Here is a 14,185-nt window from a genome sequence, read left to right on the forward strand (position 1 = left end):
CATCGGCATTGGATAAAGATGAATGGATAAAGAAGATGTGGCATACACACACACACACACACACACACACACACGCACAATGGAATATTCCTCAGCCATGAAAAAGAATGAAATAATGCCATTTGCAGCAACATGGATGAACCTAGAGATGATCAAACTAAGTGAAGTAAGCCAGACAGAGATAAATACCATATTATGTCACTTATATGTGGAATCTAAAATATGACACAAATGAACTTATTTGTAAAACAGAAACAGACTCAGACATAGAAAACAAACTTATGGTTACCAGAGGGGAAAGGGGGTGGGGAGGGATAAATTAGGAGTTTGGGATTAGCAGATACAAACTATTATATATAAAATAGATATACAACAGGGTCCTACTGTATAGCCCAGGAAACGATATTCGATATCCTATAATAAACCATAATGGAGAAGAATATGAAAAAGAATATATATATATATATTCTTTTTCATATTACTGAATCATTTTGCTGTACACCAGAAACTAACACAACACTGTAAATCAACTATACTTAATTTAAAAAGAAAAAGAATTAGGGAGAAAATTAGGATATGCCCATTTTAATAACCAGTCTTCCAGAATAATCTTTAAACACCCCTTTAAAAAAGAATTATAATTGGGGCCAATGAAAACAAGAACTGGTTAGAACTGGGCATTGCACCCTTGTAGCTACTTAAAGGATGGGGAGAGCTCAGGACAATGGGGATGGGAATCTTGATGACACCTGGCCTGGAGGTAGGAGAGGGTGGGGCTGGGGGAAGGAGGGGGGCAGGGCAGGGAGAGGAAATGTGGAAGGAGCACAGCCTTTCCCCTCAATAAATGCAGAGCCACGAAGGGGCCACGCACAGCCAGAGGTCCTCGGCCATCACATGGATCTCTAATATCGGGACAAATGGTCCTGATGCCCACAGCGCTGTCTGTCAACCATGACGAACAACCTGCTCCTGCTGCCGTGCCTAGGCTGGTGCCTGGACCAAGGGGGGATGATGATGTAAACGTGTTGGTGATGAAGTGACCACAAGGATCAAGAACTAGATGAACAAAAGGACCAACTGGCTCCTTCCAGCTCTAAGATTCAAGTTCTCCTGACCTGCCCTTCCATCGCGTGTGGGCCCAGCTCTGTCCTGACTTCTGAGGGTTTTCATCAAAAGGGTGGAAATCTTCATTTATGAATCATTTTATGTTATGCTAGAATGGAAGGAAAGTACCAAATGATATCAAGAATCCATTCAGCCTTAATTCTAGAGAGTAATAAAACCTACATTCCTTTTGCTCCTATGATCTTTCCAACTTTTCCTCCTTACATAACAACTACTAATCATACCCGTACATATGTGCTGCATATTTCCTTTAAGCCTCATAACAATCCTAAGAGTTGGGCTCTCTTAATGTTCCCATCTAACAAAATGGAGGCTGAGAAAGATTAAGGGACTTACCTAAGTCCACACATGTAGTAAGTGGTGGAGCCTAGGTTTCTTTCACTGAAAAGCCCATGTGCCCGACTATTTAAAACTTCTTAAATCCAGACAACTAAAGTCATTTTAAGTAACAAGAACCTAAATCCCGGCAACCATTTCACATCCTTCAGACCTCTCCTACTCTTTCATCTTTACGCCTATTACTTTATTCTTGGAAAACAACATGAACAACGTGCATATATATACTTTTATTAACAGCACCACTAGCCACAGCGATTTCTTTCCCTGGCTGTATCTTTCTCATTCTGTTTGCACCTTGCCCATCATTTGACTATTGGAGGTAATATTTTCTTTCCTTGGATATTTTTGAGTTTTATTTAGAGTAAGTTCAGTATTTTCAGGGTTGGATTTTGACTGAGTTCAACTTAAAAATCAACACCACCTCTCCCATCTTGCCATGATCTTGTCTGACTCTGATCATCGTCCTTAGGAGGGCAGCCGAGGCTGGCACTACGTCTGTGGCTTGTGTCTACCCTCAGTGCCCTGGAGAACAGGTGTGCCGTGAGGGCAGGGGCCAGGTGTGCTTTCGTCACCCATAAAGCCAGTGCCTGAAGTGGGATGCAGCCCATTAAATGATTGAATAAGGAGAAACACCACCACCATGGTTCTGGACCACAAGCTCTCCTTTTCCAGCATCGAGGGCTGCTCCTGCCACCCAGGGCTGCCCCTCCTGCTTGTGTCCCCACGCTTATCCCAGTAGAAGGGGTCATATTTGAAGTACGAAGAGGAGCGGTCCTCAAACATCCGTGGAGGGGAACAGATCACCTTGAACATGAACGTGGTAACACGATGAGATCACATTCTCCCTGCTCTCTGCAGAGACGGTTCTCAGCACATCCTTGGACGCAGGAAATGGGAAAATTCCTTTTCTGTTTTATGAGAGCCTGAGGACTGGTGACTGTGGCCCCCACCTTCACAAGCCACTGTCCTCGTTTCCAATTCCACTTGGTTAAGCCTTTTTTTCCTCTCTCTCTTTCAGTAAGGAAAATGGGCAACTTAGTTGTTTTAAAAACAACATGAAAAGTTTCTGAAATTCTGTTTTTTTTCTTTCTGAAATCTCTGGAGTCCTTCCCTTTACCAGGAAACCTTGCTCTGAATCAATATAAAACAGCTCGGTTTATAGAAGACGTTTCCCACCAAGTGGAATTTTCCACAGTGCGTTGGTAGTGAGTCTCACAGCAGTAAATTCAATTATTTTAAATTTTGAACGTACTGTTTCACTAAAGAGCGTGGGTTAAGCCTGGGGCTCAGAGGAGGGAACATCTGTCCGCAGATCTCTCCAGTAGCTCGTGGGATGCTCTGCTGAGGCTGTGTGGTTTATATGGAAATCACTTCTATTGACTGGTGTAAATTAAGCTGATGGGATACTGTTTCTATCGGCAGTAGCCTCAAAAAACCTGAATTGATAGTCCCCAAGATCTGACCAGGAAGGAGGTTCTGAGAGATCATTTAACAGACTATCTTTTCTGCCATTTAGCCCTAGAACTAATAATTCTGAAATCCCTTTGAGAAAAGCTTTTAAAAGGAGAGCAACGTGAATGACAGACACCCACAGAGAATTAGGGCTAATTCTGGGTCTTTTATCTCCCAGATTCATGTCAGAAACAGGGCATGTATTCAGCAATTTATCTTACTTGTACCTAATACAGGGACTTCCCAAATGACAGTTGCTTGCAATCCAAAATTTATTTGTGACCCTCTCATTTTTTTGTTCCTGTAGGTACTCACCAAAAATATCTGAGGCAGCTAAGTTTATTTGTAAATCAGTTGTCTGGCGTTTGGAAAACATTTTCTTATAGAAATAATGGCGTGTGTGTTGAGTAGGTTGGGTTCAGTTGCATCACCATTTGGTGAACTACCAGAATGTACTAAGCCCTGAAAATACAGTCTAGAGATGTTCTCCAGCAGCATGAAGTCTGGACCTTGACAGTGTGATTCACACAGCAGTAAAGGGATGGATAAGGTATAGTAGGAGCCTACTAGAGGCTAGTGTGTTACAGGGTTTTGATGAATAGACCTGGGAACCCAACTGTCATGGCCCAACACATGTCACCCAGGTGGAGCTGCCTCCATCCCACCCCTGTTCTCTCCACCTCTATTGTGGCTCTTAGCATTTGCCTTGAGGTGCTCCTATGTTGAATGCATACATATTTACAATTGTTATGTCTTCTTGGATTGATCCCTTAATCATTATATAGTATCCTTCCTTGTCTCTTGTAACAGTGTTTATTTTAAAGTCTATTTTGTCTGATATGAGTATTGCTACCCCAGCTTTCTTTTGATTTCCATTTGCATGGAGTATCTTTTTCCATCCCTCACTTTCAATCTGTATGTGTCCCTAGGTTTGAAGTGGGGCTCTTGTAGACAGCATATATGGGTGTTGTTTTTGTATCCATTCAGCCAATCTGTGTCTTTTAGTTGGAGCATTTAATCCATTTATATTTAAGGTAATTGTCGATATGTATGTTTCTACTGCCATTTTCTTAATTGTTTCTGGTTTGTTTTTGTAGGTCATTTTCTTCTCTTGTATTTCACGCCTAGAGAAATTCCTTTAGCATTTGTTGTAAAGCTGGTTTGGTGGTGCTGAATTCTCTTAGCCTTTGCTTGTCTGTAAAGCTTTTGATTTCTCTGTCGAAACTGAATGAGAGCCTTGCTGGGGAGAGTATTCTTGTAGGTTTTTCCCTTTCATCACTTTAAATATATCATGCCACTCCCTTCTGACCTAAAAGGCTGACTTCAGCCAAGCCTAAGAGGCAGTCGGGAGGTTGGACCAGCCACCTATCTTGGATCTGTCCCTTCAGCACTTCCGGGTGGGTGGGTCTCTCTACTGCCACTGATAGCCACTGACAGTCCCCAGGGCCCAGGCCTTGAAATGCACTGGAGGAACGTGTATGCCCACCCCACTGGAGTCTTTCCCTCCTGCTATGGCTGTGCCAGGAAACTGAGCCCTTTCCTGCTCTGCCTGGGGTTGATGGCATCACCGACAAGTCAGGGTGCCTCTTAATGACTGCTTTCTCTGTCAATAGCTCCAATTAAGTTACTTCGATTCAAAGCCTCCCTCTGTTAGAAGGTGTGGGGTTGGCCAGAGTCACTGCCAACCTCCCACGACACATGAATTATGCTGGGTACAATTAGGAGAGAAAATCTGGGCTTCCTCAGCCTGGGAGCTCATTTGTCGTCCCAAAGTTTGTGATTTGGATGCTGTGACTTTTTAGAATTACAGCTGAATTCTTGCCAGTGGTATAAGATTGATAACACAAGGGAGTTTGGCTGGTTCTCAAAGTGAAAACGGGTCTATGAAAAGATCAGAAAGAAGGGGATTCTCCCAGCACTCCAGCTGAAAGGGATCAAGGGAATGGAAGGAGGACCAAAAACCAGGTAAGTACAACAGGTTGGCAAAACGATAGCGCCAACTGCAGGACGCAGACGGACAGTGGGAGAGAAAATATCCCACCTGACCTCAGGGGTTCATGATTTGTTCACCATATCAAATTGTCAGGAGGGTTTTGAATATTGTCTGAGAATTTATTTTTTTCAAGAATTACTATGAGATGACAAGTTAGCTATTTAAAGCTAGGTGGGCTTGTTCAAACAGTGTCCCGAAGAACATTTGTTTCCAGGAATCATATCACAAAGGAAAATAGAATTGAAGCCATTCACGTGTGTGCCATCATACAAGTTTAAAATGTTTTAAGTTGGTGAGAATTTTATTTCCAAATCAGTTTGCTTTGTCTTTTTTATCATGACGTTACACTTCTGGCTTCACTCTCTGGATTGGGTTCAAGTGCAATTAAGGACCTCACCAGAGGGCAAATGGTTCACCTGCCACCAATTGGTTAAAAATGTGTATATTTCATTGCAGTTGCTGTGACCCAGATAAGACACAACACCAAAGAGGACAAGACATGTTTGGCACAAGCACATAGAGTTCCACCACCAATGTAGATACCCTGGTATTTGTTAATCATTTAGAACTTTTCCCTAACATCCATACTGTTGATCTAAATCAGAAGTCTTTTTATACAAAAGCATATACTTGATGTTATAAAGTTTACTAGTTAAACAAAAATCTCATATTTTAAGAAATTTGTGTCATCTGTGGTTTCAAGAATCTAAACGTCCCAAGTAACATCCAAGCTCCGACTTGCATAAAAATCAGCCGCTTGCTTTTCAAGTCTCTGCAGCGCACTGCCCGATTCTCCAGAGCCCTGGAGCATTTGCCAGACTGCAGGCAAAGGGCCTGATGTGCACGTGCCGCCAGGTGTGTGGATTTCAGGAGGGGAACCGTGTTCTTTATTCCTTTGTTTGCTGAACAGTGGATGGTGGCCAGTACTTGCTGTTTTCTTTTCTTTCTTTTTTTTTTTTTTTTGCGGTACGTGGGCCTCTCACTGCTGTGGCCTCTCCCGTTGCGGAGCGCAGGCTCAGCGGCCATGGCTCACGGGCCCAGCCGCTCCGCGGCATGTGGGATCCTCCCGGACCGGGGCACGAACCCGTGTCCCCTGCACCGGCAGGCGGACTCCCAACCACTGCGCCACCAGGGAAGCCCGCTTGCTGTTTTCTAACAGATGATGACGAGGAGGAGGATTTGTTCTTTTAAGAATCCTTCCTGCCCCATCCACAGAGGTGGTCAGGAGAACACAGAGGGTTAGCTCTTCCTAGGAGTCAACCCTGCTTTCTAGGGGCCGGGTCTTATCCCCTCGTCAGTTGACATCTGGTTCCGTGGAGCATTTGGGCCAGGCTGTCTCGCCAGCTCCCTGAAGAGCCCTGCAGACCCCGTGACATGGAAGCCAGGGCCGCTGCCCACCTGCTTGATGCGGCGCTCCTGATGCCTGCTGTCAGCTGTGCCAGGAGGAGGGGCCGGGTCCGATGTAGCTCTGCGAGCCTTTTCTGCCTCTCTTGAACTTTCCATCAGGCTACGAGGATGGCCCTGGAGGCTCAGAAATATGCTCCTTGCAGAACCAGTCCCCTCCCGCCACCTGTGCTCGTGTGGCTGTCAGACCAAAACACCAGCTCTGAGAGCACCGTCCTCCTAGATCAGCAGGATGTTGGCTGTGGGCAATGGCTCCCTTTTGTCAGTTGCCATAATAGAAGCATCTGAGAAACAGGCTCTTAGCAGTTCTGGGGAAGAGGAAGGATGGATTCAGTCACTCCCCATTAGCTAAGGGCCACTTCTCCAGTTTGCGAGTTCCCCAGCTTTGTAGCGCTCTCTGCTTCTGCTACTGCATTGAGGGTAAACACAGCAAAGCCGTAGAAACGTATTTATTTAGCTCTTATTAAATTTAAAAAAAAGTCTGATCAGAAGTTTGGAGGAATTGAGGCTGAAACCTAAAATTAGATTTGGGGGTTATCTGTGGGTTGTATTTCTTACCATCCTAACCAGAAACATCCAGCAGGAGTTTGTGTCCTTCCCTCATCTTGCTCAGGAAGGTGCTTATCTGCAACAGGGTGAGAGGGTTTCCCTGTTCATTTTTCTACAAAAGGACTTTGCTTAGAGACTGAAGAAAGACTCACCTTAACAGTCAGTAGATTCCAGTGGAAAGAGCTGGGACAAGGGTGAGATTGAATTGTGTTCAGATCCCAACTGGTCTATATCTCCTATGTGGCGTCAGAAAAGGAACATCTCTGAGGCTCATTTTCTTTATGGATCAGGAGCAGATAATGGCTAATTGGCAGAGTTGTTGAAGGGATTACAGTAGAGAATGTCTATGAATGACGAGGACGAGACCCGGATCACACAGGCACTTAATTCGGGTTAGACTACGTTGGTGTAGAGGCCTCTTGGCAGCTGGATCCTGGGGATAAGTGGCTTGATCTCTGAGTCCCCGTGCACCCTCACCTGTAGCTTGGGAAGAAGGATAATAATAACTAAGCTCTTCCCCACCAAGAAAGGTTGTGGTGAGTTAATGCATCCCCAATGCATAGAACACACAGCTTAGCCTGACAAGTGCCTTGTAAGCTAGAGCTCTTTTTACTTTCTCTACCTTCTTAAACTTTCTGCAGAGTTTATCCTAGACACTTCAATCAGATGTATTTGCATAAAAAGGAGGTTTTCCTTGTGAAGAAGGTTTACTTCCTTTCCTGTGTTTATTTACTCTTTGCACAAATACGTATGGCAGACCCTGCTGAGTGCCAGACACTGGGTGGGTATCCAACACTGGGCAGTAGCCACGGCCCGGAACAGGAAGTATGGGAATAGTACAAAATAAGCCAAGGCCCTGGACTGGTGATGCGTGATGAAGAGTGGGTTAGAACCAAGGAAGTGAGATTCAATAGCATTTTTCCTGTTTCACAGATGAGAAAACAGAATGGCAGTATAGTGACAGATGACCCGCCCAAAACCTTAGAGAAGGAATCAGGAGCAGGCCTGAGGCAGGACATGGAGAGAAGGTTTTAGGTCTGAACTTGACTTAAGCCCCATGAAGGCAGGGGGAAGGGGCTTCACCTGCCTGTCCCCAGAGCACCTAGAAAGTCCCTACACAGGGGCCAGAAATGCTTCCTTGAGCTGATTTGAGGTGAATCACACCCCAGGCCCCAGACTGAGTATTCTCTCCTCTCTGTCAGTCTGGTCTGACCTATAGAGCTTAGCCCAGCACTGACATAAAATACCTCCTATCAAGTATGTATTGATTGATTGATAACCTCCAGTTGTACACACACACAAATGCTCCCCTTTTGTCTAGTTACAAAAGCCAACAAATATATCAGATTGTGTCTGCCTACTCAGTTTCTAGAATCACAGAAAGTTCAGCCCAAGTAGCAGACAAAAAGAGCAAAAAGCAAAAACACCTAAAACCCGCCTTATGTCTTAATCATTTAAATTGTCAGGCTTGTGTCTCTGCTTTGTTGTTTCACAGCTCCCGAGGTCCTCGCACAGAAACCCTACAGCAAAGCTGTCGACTGCTGGTCCATTGGGGTGATTGCCTATATCTTGTAAGTATGGCTTGCCACCTCGGCTTCTTTTTTCCTTTTTTTTAAAAAAAATTGTGACAAAATATACATTTAATTTTGTACACCATTTTAACCTTCTTTTTTTTTTTTTTTGGCCGCGTTGGGTCTTCATTGCTGCGTGCAGGCTTTCTCTAGTTGCAGCGAGCAGGGGCTACTCTTCGTTGCGATGCGGTGGCTTCTCTTGTTGCAGAGCACAGGCTCTAGAGCACAGGCCCGGTAGTTGTGGTGCACGAGCTTAGTTGCTCCGCGGCATGTGGGATCTTCCTGGACCAGGGATCGAACCCGAGTCCCCTGCATTGGCAGGCAGATTCTTAACCACTGCACCACCAGGGAAGTTCCTTAACCATTTTTAAGAGTACAATTCAGTGGCATCAAGCACATTCATAGTATGGCACAACCATCACCACCACCATCTCCAGAACTTTTTCATCTTCCCAAACTGAAACCCACTAAATACTAACTCCCATTCGTTTCCCCCGAGCCCCTGGCAACCACCATTCTGCTTTCTGTCTCTATGAATTTGCCTTCTCTAGGTGTCTCATGGAAGTGGAATCATAAGGTATTTGTTCTTTTGTGTCTGTTTTCTTTTTCCACTTAGCATAATGTCCTCAGGGTTCATCTATGTTATAGTTAGTATGTGTCAGAATTTCATTCTTTCTTGAGGCTGAATTATTCCCTTGTGTGTATATACTACATTTTGTTTATCCATTCATCCATCAATGGACACTTGGGTTGTTTCCACCTTTTGGCTGTTGTGAATAAGGCTGTTACGAACACAGGTGTGCAAATATCTGTTCGAGTCCTGCTTTCAATGCTTTGGGGTGTATACTCAGAAGTGGAATTGCTGGATCATATGGTAATTCTATGTTTAACTACTTGAGGAGCTGCCATCATGTTTTCCAAAGCAACACCACCATTTTACATTCCCAACAGTGATGCACAAGGGTCTAGTTTCTCTACATCTTTGTGAACACTTATTTTCCATTTTTTTGTAATAGCCGTCCTAAGAGGTGTGAAGTGGTAACTTGTTGTGGGTTAGATTTGCATTTCTTTCACAGCTGGTGATGTGTTAGGCATCTTTTCGTGCGCCACCTTGGCTTTGCTGGGAATACAAACCACTATGAAAATATTAGGGCATGTCCAACAGAAGTCACAATAAGAAAAATGTGATAAAAACCCAAAATTTAGCCTTTGAATTCCTCATTTCTTCTCAGATGCCTTATCTCCATGACCCAGGAAATGCCATGGTCATAGGCTTGTTGCAGTTATTTTAAGATGATCAATTTTGGTTTTTATGTTTTGATTTGTTTAAGTCCCCTGTAAAGTTACTTTTTAAGCTACAATTTCTTTTTGTAGTCATATTTTCAAACACTTACTATGGAGCATGCTTTCAGGATAGGTTTAGGCCAATGCGTTTCTGAAATTGATCAGAAATGAATTTCTCCTCGTTAGCATCCCCAAGGAGGGGAATGTTTTCTCGCTGACAGAGCCCACTGCACACAACAAAAGGCTATGAGGGAACTTTCCTCAACATAATAAAGGCCATATATGACAAACCCACAGCCAACATTGTCCTCAATGGTGAAAAACTGAAAGCATTTCCACTAAGATCAGGAAAAAGACAAGGTTGCCCACTCTCACCTCTCTTATTCAACATAGTTTTGGAAGTTTTAGCCACAGCAATCAGAGAAGAAAAGGAAATAAAAGGAATCCAAATCGGAAAAGAAGAAGTAAAGCTGTCACTGTTTGCAGATGACATGATACTATACATAGAGAATCCTAAAGATGCTTCCAGAAAACTACTAGAGCTAATCAATGAATTTGGTAAAGTAGCAGGATACAAAATTAATGCACAGAAATCTCTGGCATTCCTATATACTAACGATGAAAAATCTGAAATCAAGAAAACACTTCCATTTACCATTGCAACAAAAAGAATAAAATATCTAGGAATAAACCTACCTAAGGAGACAAAAGACCTGTATGCAGAAAATTATAAGACACTGATGAAAGAAATTAAAGATAATACAAATAGATGGAGAGATATACCATGTTCTTGGATTGGAAGAATCAACATTGTGAAAATGACTCTACTACCCAAAGCAATCTACAGATTCAATGCAATCCCTATCAAACTACCACTGGCATTTTTCACAGAACTAGAACAAAAAATTTCACAATTTGTATGGAAACACAAAAGACCCCGAATAGCCAAAGCAATCTTGAGAACGAAAACCGGACCTGGAGGAATCAGGCTCCCTGACTTCAGACTATACTACAAAGCTACAGTAATCAAGACAGTATGGTACTGGCACAGAAACAGAAAGATAGATCAATGGAACAGGATAGAAAGCCCAGAGATAAACCCACGCACATATGGTCACCTTATCTTTGATAAAGGAGGCAGGAATGTACAGTGGAGAAAGGACAGCCTCTTCAATAAGTGGTGCTGGGAAAACTGGACAGGTACATGTAAAAGTATGAGATTAGATCACTCCCTAACACCATACACAAAAATAAGCTCAAAATGGATTAAAGACCTAAATGTAAGGCCAGAAACTATCAAACTTTTAGAGGAAAACATAGGCAGAACACTCTATGGCATAAATCACAGCAATATCCTTTTTGACCCACCTCCTAGAGAAATGCAAATAAAAATAAACAAATGGGACCTAATGAAACTTAAAAGCTTTTGCACAGCAAAGGAAACCATAAATAAGACCAAAAGACAACCCTCAGAATGGGAGAAAATATTTGCAAATGAAGCAACTGACAAAGGATTAATCTCCAAAATTTATAAGCAGCTCATGCAGCTCAATAACAAAAAAACAAACCCAATCCAAAAATGGGCAGAAGACCTAAATAGACATTTCTCCAAAGAAGATGTACAGACTGCCAACAAACACATGAAAGAATGCTCAACATCATTAATCATTAGAGAAATGCAAATCAAAACTACAATGAGATACCATTTCACACCAGTCAGAATGGCCATCATCAAAAAATCTAGAAACAATAAATGCTGGAGAGGGTGTGGAGAAAAGGGAACACTCTTGCACTGCTGGGGGAATGTGAATTGGTACAGCCACTATGGAGAACAGTATGGAGGTTCCTTAAGAAACTACAAATAGAACTACCATATGACCCAGCAATCCCGCTACTGGGCATATACCCTGAGAAAACCATAATTCAAAAAGAATCATGTACCAAAATGTTCATTGCAGCTCTATTTACAATAGCCCGGAGATGGAAACAACCTACGTGTCCATCATCGGATGAATCGATAAAGATGTGGCACATATATACAATGGAATATTTCTCAGCCATAAAAAGAAACGAAATTGAGCTGTTTGTAATGAGGTGGATAGAGCTAGAGTCTGTCATACAGAGTGAAGTAAGTCAGAAAGAGAAAGACAGATACCGTATGCTAACACATATATATGGAATTTAAGGGAAAAAAATGTCATGAAGAACCTAGGGGTAAGACAGGAATAAAGACACAGACCTACTAGAGAATGGACTTGAGGATATGGGGAGGGGGAAGGGTAAGCTGTGACAAAGCGAGAGAGAGGCGTGGACATATGTACACTACCAAACGTAAGGTAGATAGCTAGTGGGAAGCAGCCACATAGCACAGGGAGATCAGCTCAGTGCTTTGTGACCGCCTGGAGGGGTGGGATAGGGAGGGTGGGAGGGAGGGAGACGCAAGAGGGAAGAGATATGGGAACATATGTATATGTATAACTGATTCACTTTGTTATAAAGCAGAAACTAACACACCATTGTAAAGCAATTATACTCCAATAAAGATGTTAAAAAAAAAAAAGCCTATGAGGGATTGTGATGGGAGAAAGGTCTGACAGTGGCATCCTCAGGGAATGCTGGAAACGTCCCCCCTGTATTGGCTTTGTCTCATTATTTGAGAGGCAAATGGTCTTTCTACAGCATACATTCAACTGGGCAGCATTTACAGTTGAGTGAGGATTTAGCTGACAGCTCCTGTGGATTCTTGTCATTATCACAGGAGAATTTATCCATTATAATATATTTGGCCTGTAGGGCTCCCAGTTATGGAATTAGGTAAAAGCCAGGTTCATCTGAGCTGCAAAACTAACACACTGCACGTAGAGAATGCTTTCAGTTCCAAGTCACGTTGGCCATCTTCTGCAGTGGTTTCATCCTTTTTGTGGGGGGAGGTGGGTTACAGACCCTTTTGAGAATCTAATGAAAGCTGTGGACCCTCTTCCCTAATAAATTCACACTCACACAATTTTGCATACCATATTGGAGGGTCCTGGGTGAGCAGATACTGGCCATGGGCCCTGTGTTATTTACCTGGCTCCCTAAACCCTCGACTAAAATTCTTATCCTCACCCAACTTGACTGTGAAAGACTTAGAGAAATGAATGATAAGCCAGTCCCCTTCTAGCAAAGCACCAAAGCGGGTGTTATCTACAGAAATCTTCCATGGGGCTAAGCAAAACAAAATAGCCCTTATCTGGCCTTCTGCTTATTTGTTCCATTACGTCTGTCCTGAATCTTGAACCACTGCTCTGATCTGCACTAATGTCTATAGATTCCCTTTGTATTCTATAATTGTGTATATAATTATCTCCCTGAAGTCTTGGCATCGGGGTATGATATATCAGTACACCTATGAGGAGGTGTGTACTGCATTATTGGGATAAGCAGTTTAAAACCAAGCAGTGGTGCCTTAGTCAGCTCCTGCTGCTCTAACAAAATACCACAGACTGGGTGGCTTAACTAACTGACATTTATTTCTCACAGTTCTGGAGGCTGGAAGTCCAAGGTCAGGGTGCCAGCTGGTTTGGTTCTTGGTGAGAACCCTCTTCCTGGCTTGCAGATGGCCACCTTCTTGCTGTGTCCTCACATGGTAGAGAGAGAGAGAGAGAGAGAGAGACAGAGAGAGAAAGCTCTCTGGTATCTCTTCTTATAAGGGCACTAATTCCATCATGAGGGCCCCACCCCCATGACCTCATCTAAACCTAATTACCTCTCAAAGGAGCATCTCCAAACACCATCATGTTGGGGGGGTAGGGTTTCAGCATATGAATTCGGATTACAGAAGTCAGTCCATAGTAAATGGTTTGGTTGACCGAAGCTTAGTGAAAGTATTACAGCAAATTCCCCTTAAAACATGGATGCTTCAGGTTGGGCATGGCACCCACTTTATAATAACAATGATATCAAACGTTCGTATGACAGTGCAGTGCACCCTTGAATGAAATCACAGTGCTGCTAGTGAGGAAGAAGGCAGGAATTGGATTTGCAGTAGGTAACGAACCATGTCCGCCATGGCCCATAGGTAGGAAAATGTCAGAAGGCCAACATGGTTAGAGTATCAAGACAGGAGGATATCAGCAAGAGCCAGAGGAAGGAGAGACCTGGAAGAAAGCTTAGGTTTTAACCCAAGTGTAGTGGGAAGCCAGAGAAGGTTGACCAGAGGTGTGACGTGATCTGATTTTCACTCGAGTGTTATTCTGGCTACTCTGTGAACAAGGGATTGGACAGAGCAGAAGTGGAGTGTGGAGACTGGTTCAGAGGCTTAGGTCAGATGAGTGGTAATGGTTGCTTCTACCAGTGGGGCAGGGATGGAGGAGGAGTGGTAGATATACTTCGGATGTGAAGAATGAAGGAGAGGGATGTTTCAAGGATAAACCCAAGTTTGGGGCAGATGGCTAGGAGAGTGGTGTAGGAACAAGTTTAGGGGGTA

General features: G+C 43.4%; 1 protein-coding gene across 1 annotated transcript in view; it reads left to right on the plus strand.

Moving 5' to 3' along the window:
- Nucleotides 1–14,185, plus strand: part of CAMK1D (calcium/calmodulin dependent protein kinase ID) — a 417,459-nt gene that overhangs the window by 372,365 nt on the left and 30,909 nt on the right. The window contains exon 6 of the mRNA XM_060160644.1: nucleotides 8,358–8,433. Within this exon, the coding sequence (XP_060016627.1) occupies nucleotides 8,358–8,433 (76 nt within the window). The remainder of the gene's footprint in view (nucleotides 1–8,357; nucleotides 8,434–14,185) is intronic.

The sequence above is a fragment of the Lagenorhynchus albirostris genome, chromosome 1 (assembly GCF_949774975.1).
Source record: "Lagenorhynchus albirostris chromosome 1, mLagAlb1.1, whole genome shotgun sequence".
Lineage (NCBI taxonomy): Eukaryota > Metazoa > Chordata > Mammalia > Artiodactyla > Delphinidae > Lagenorhynchus > Lagenorhynchus albirostris.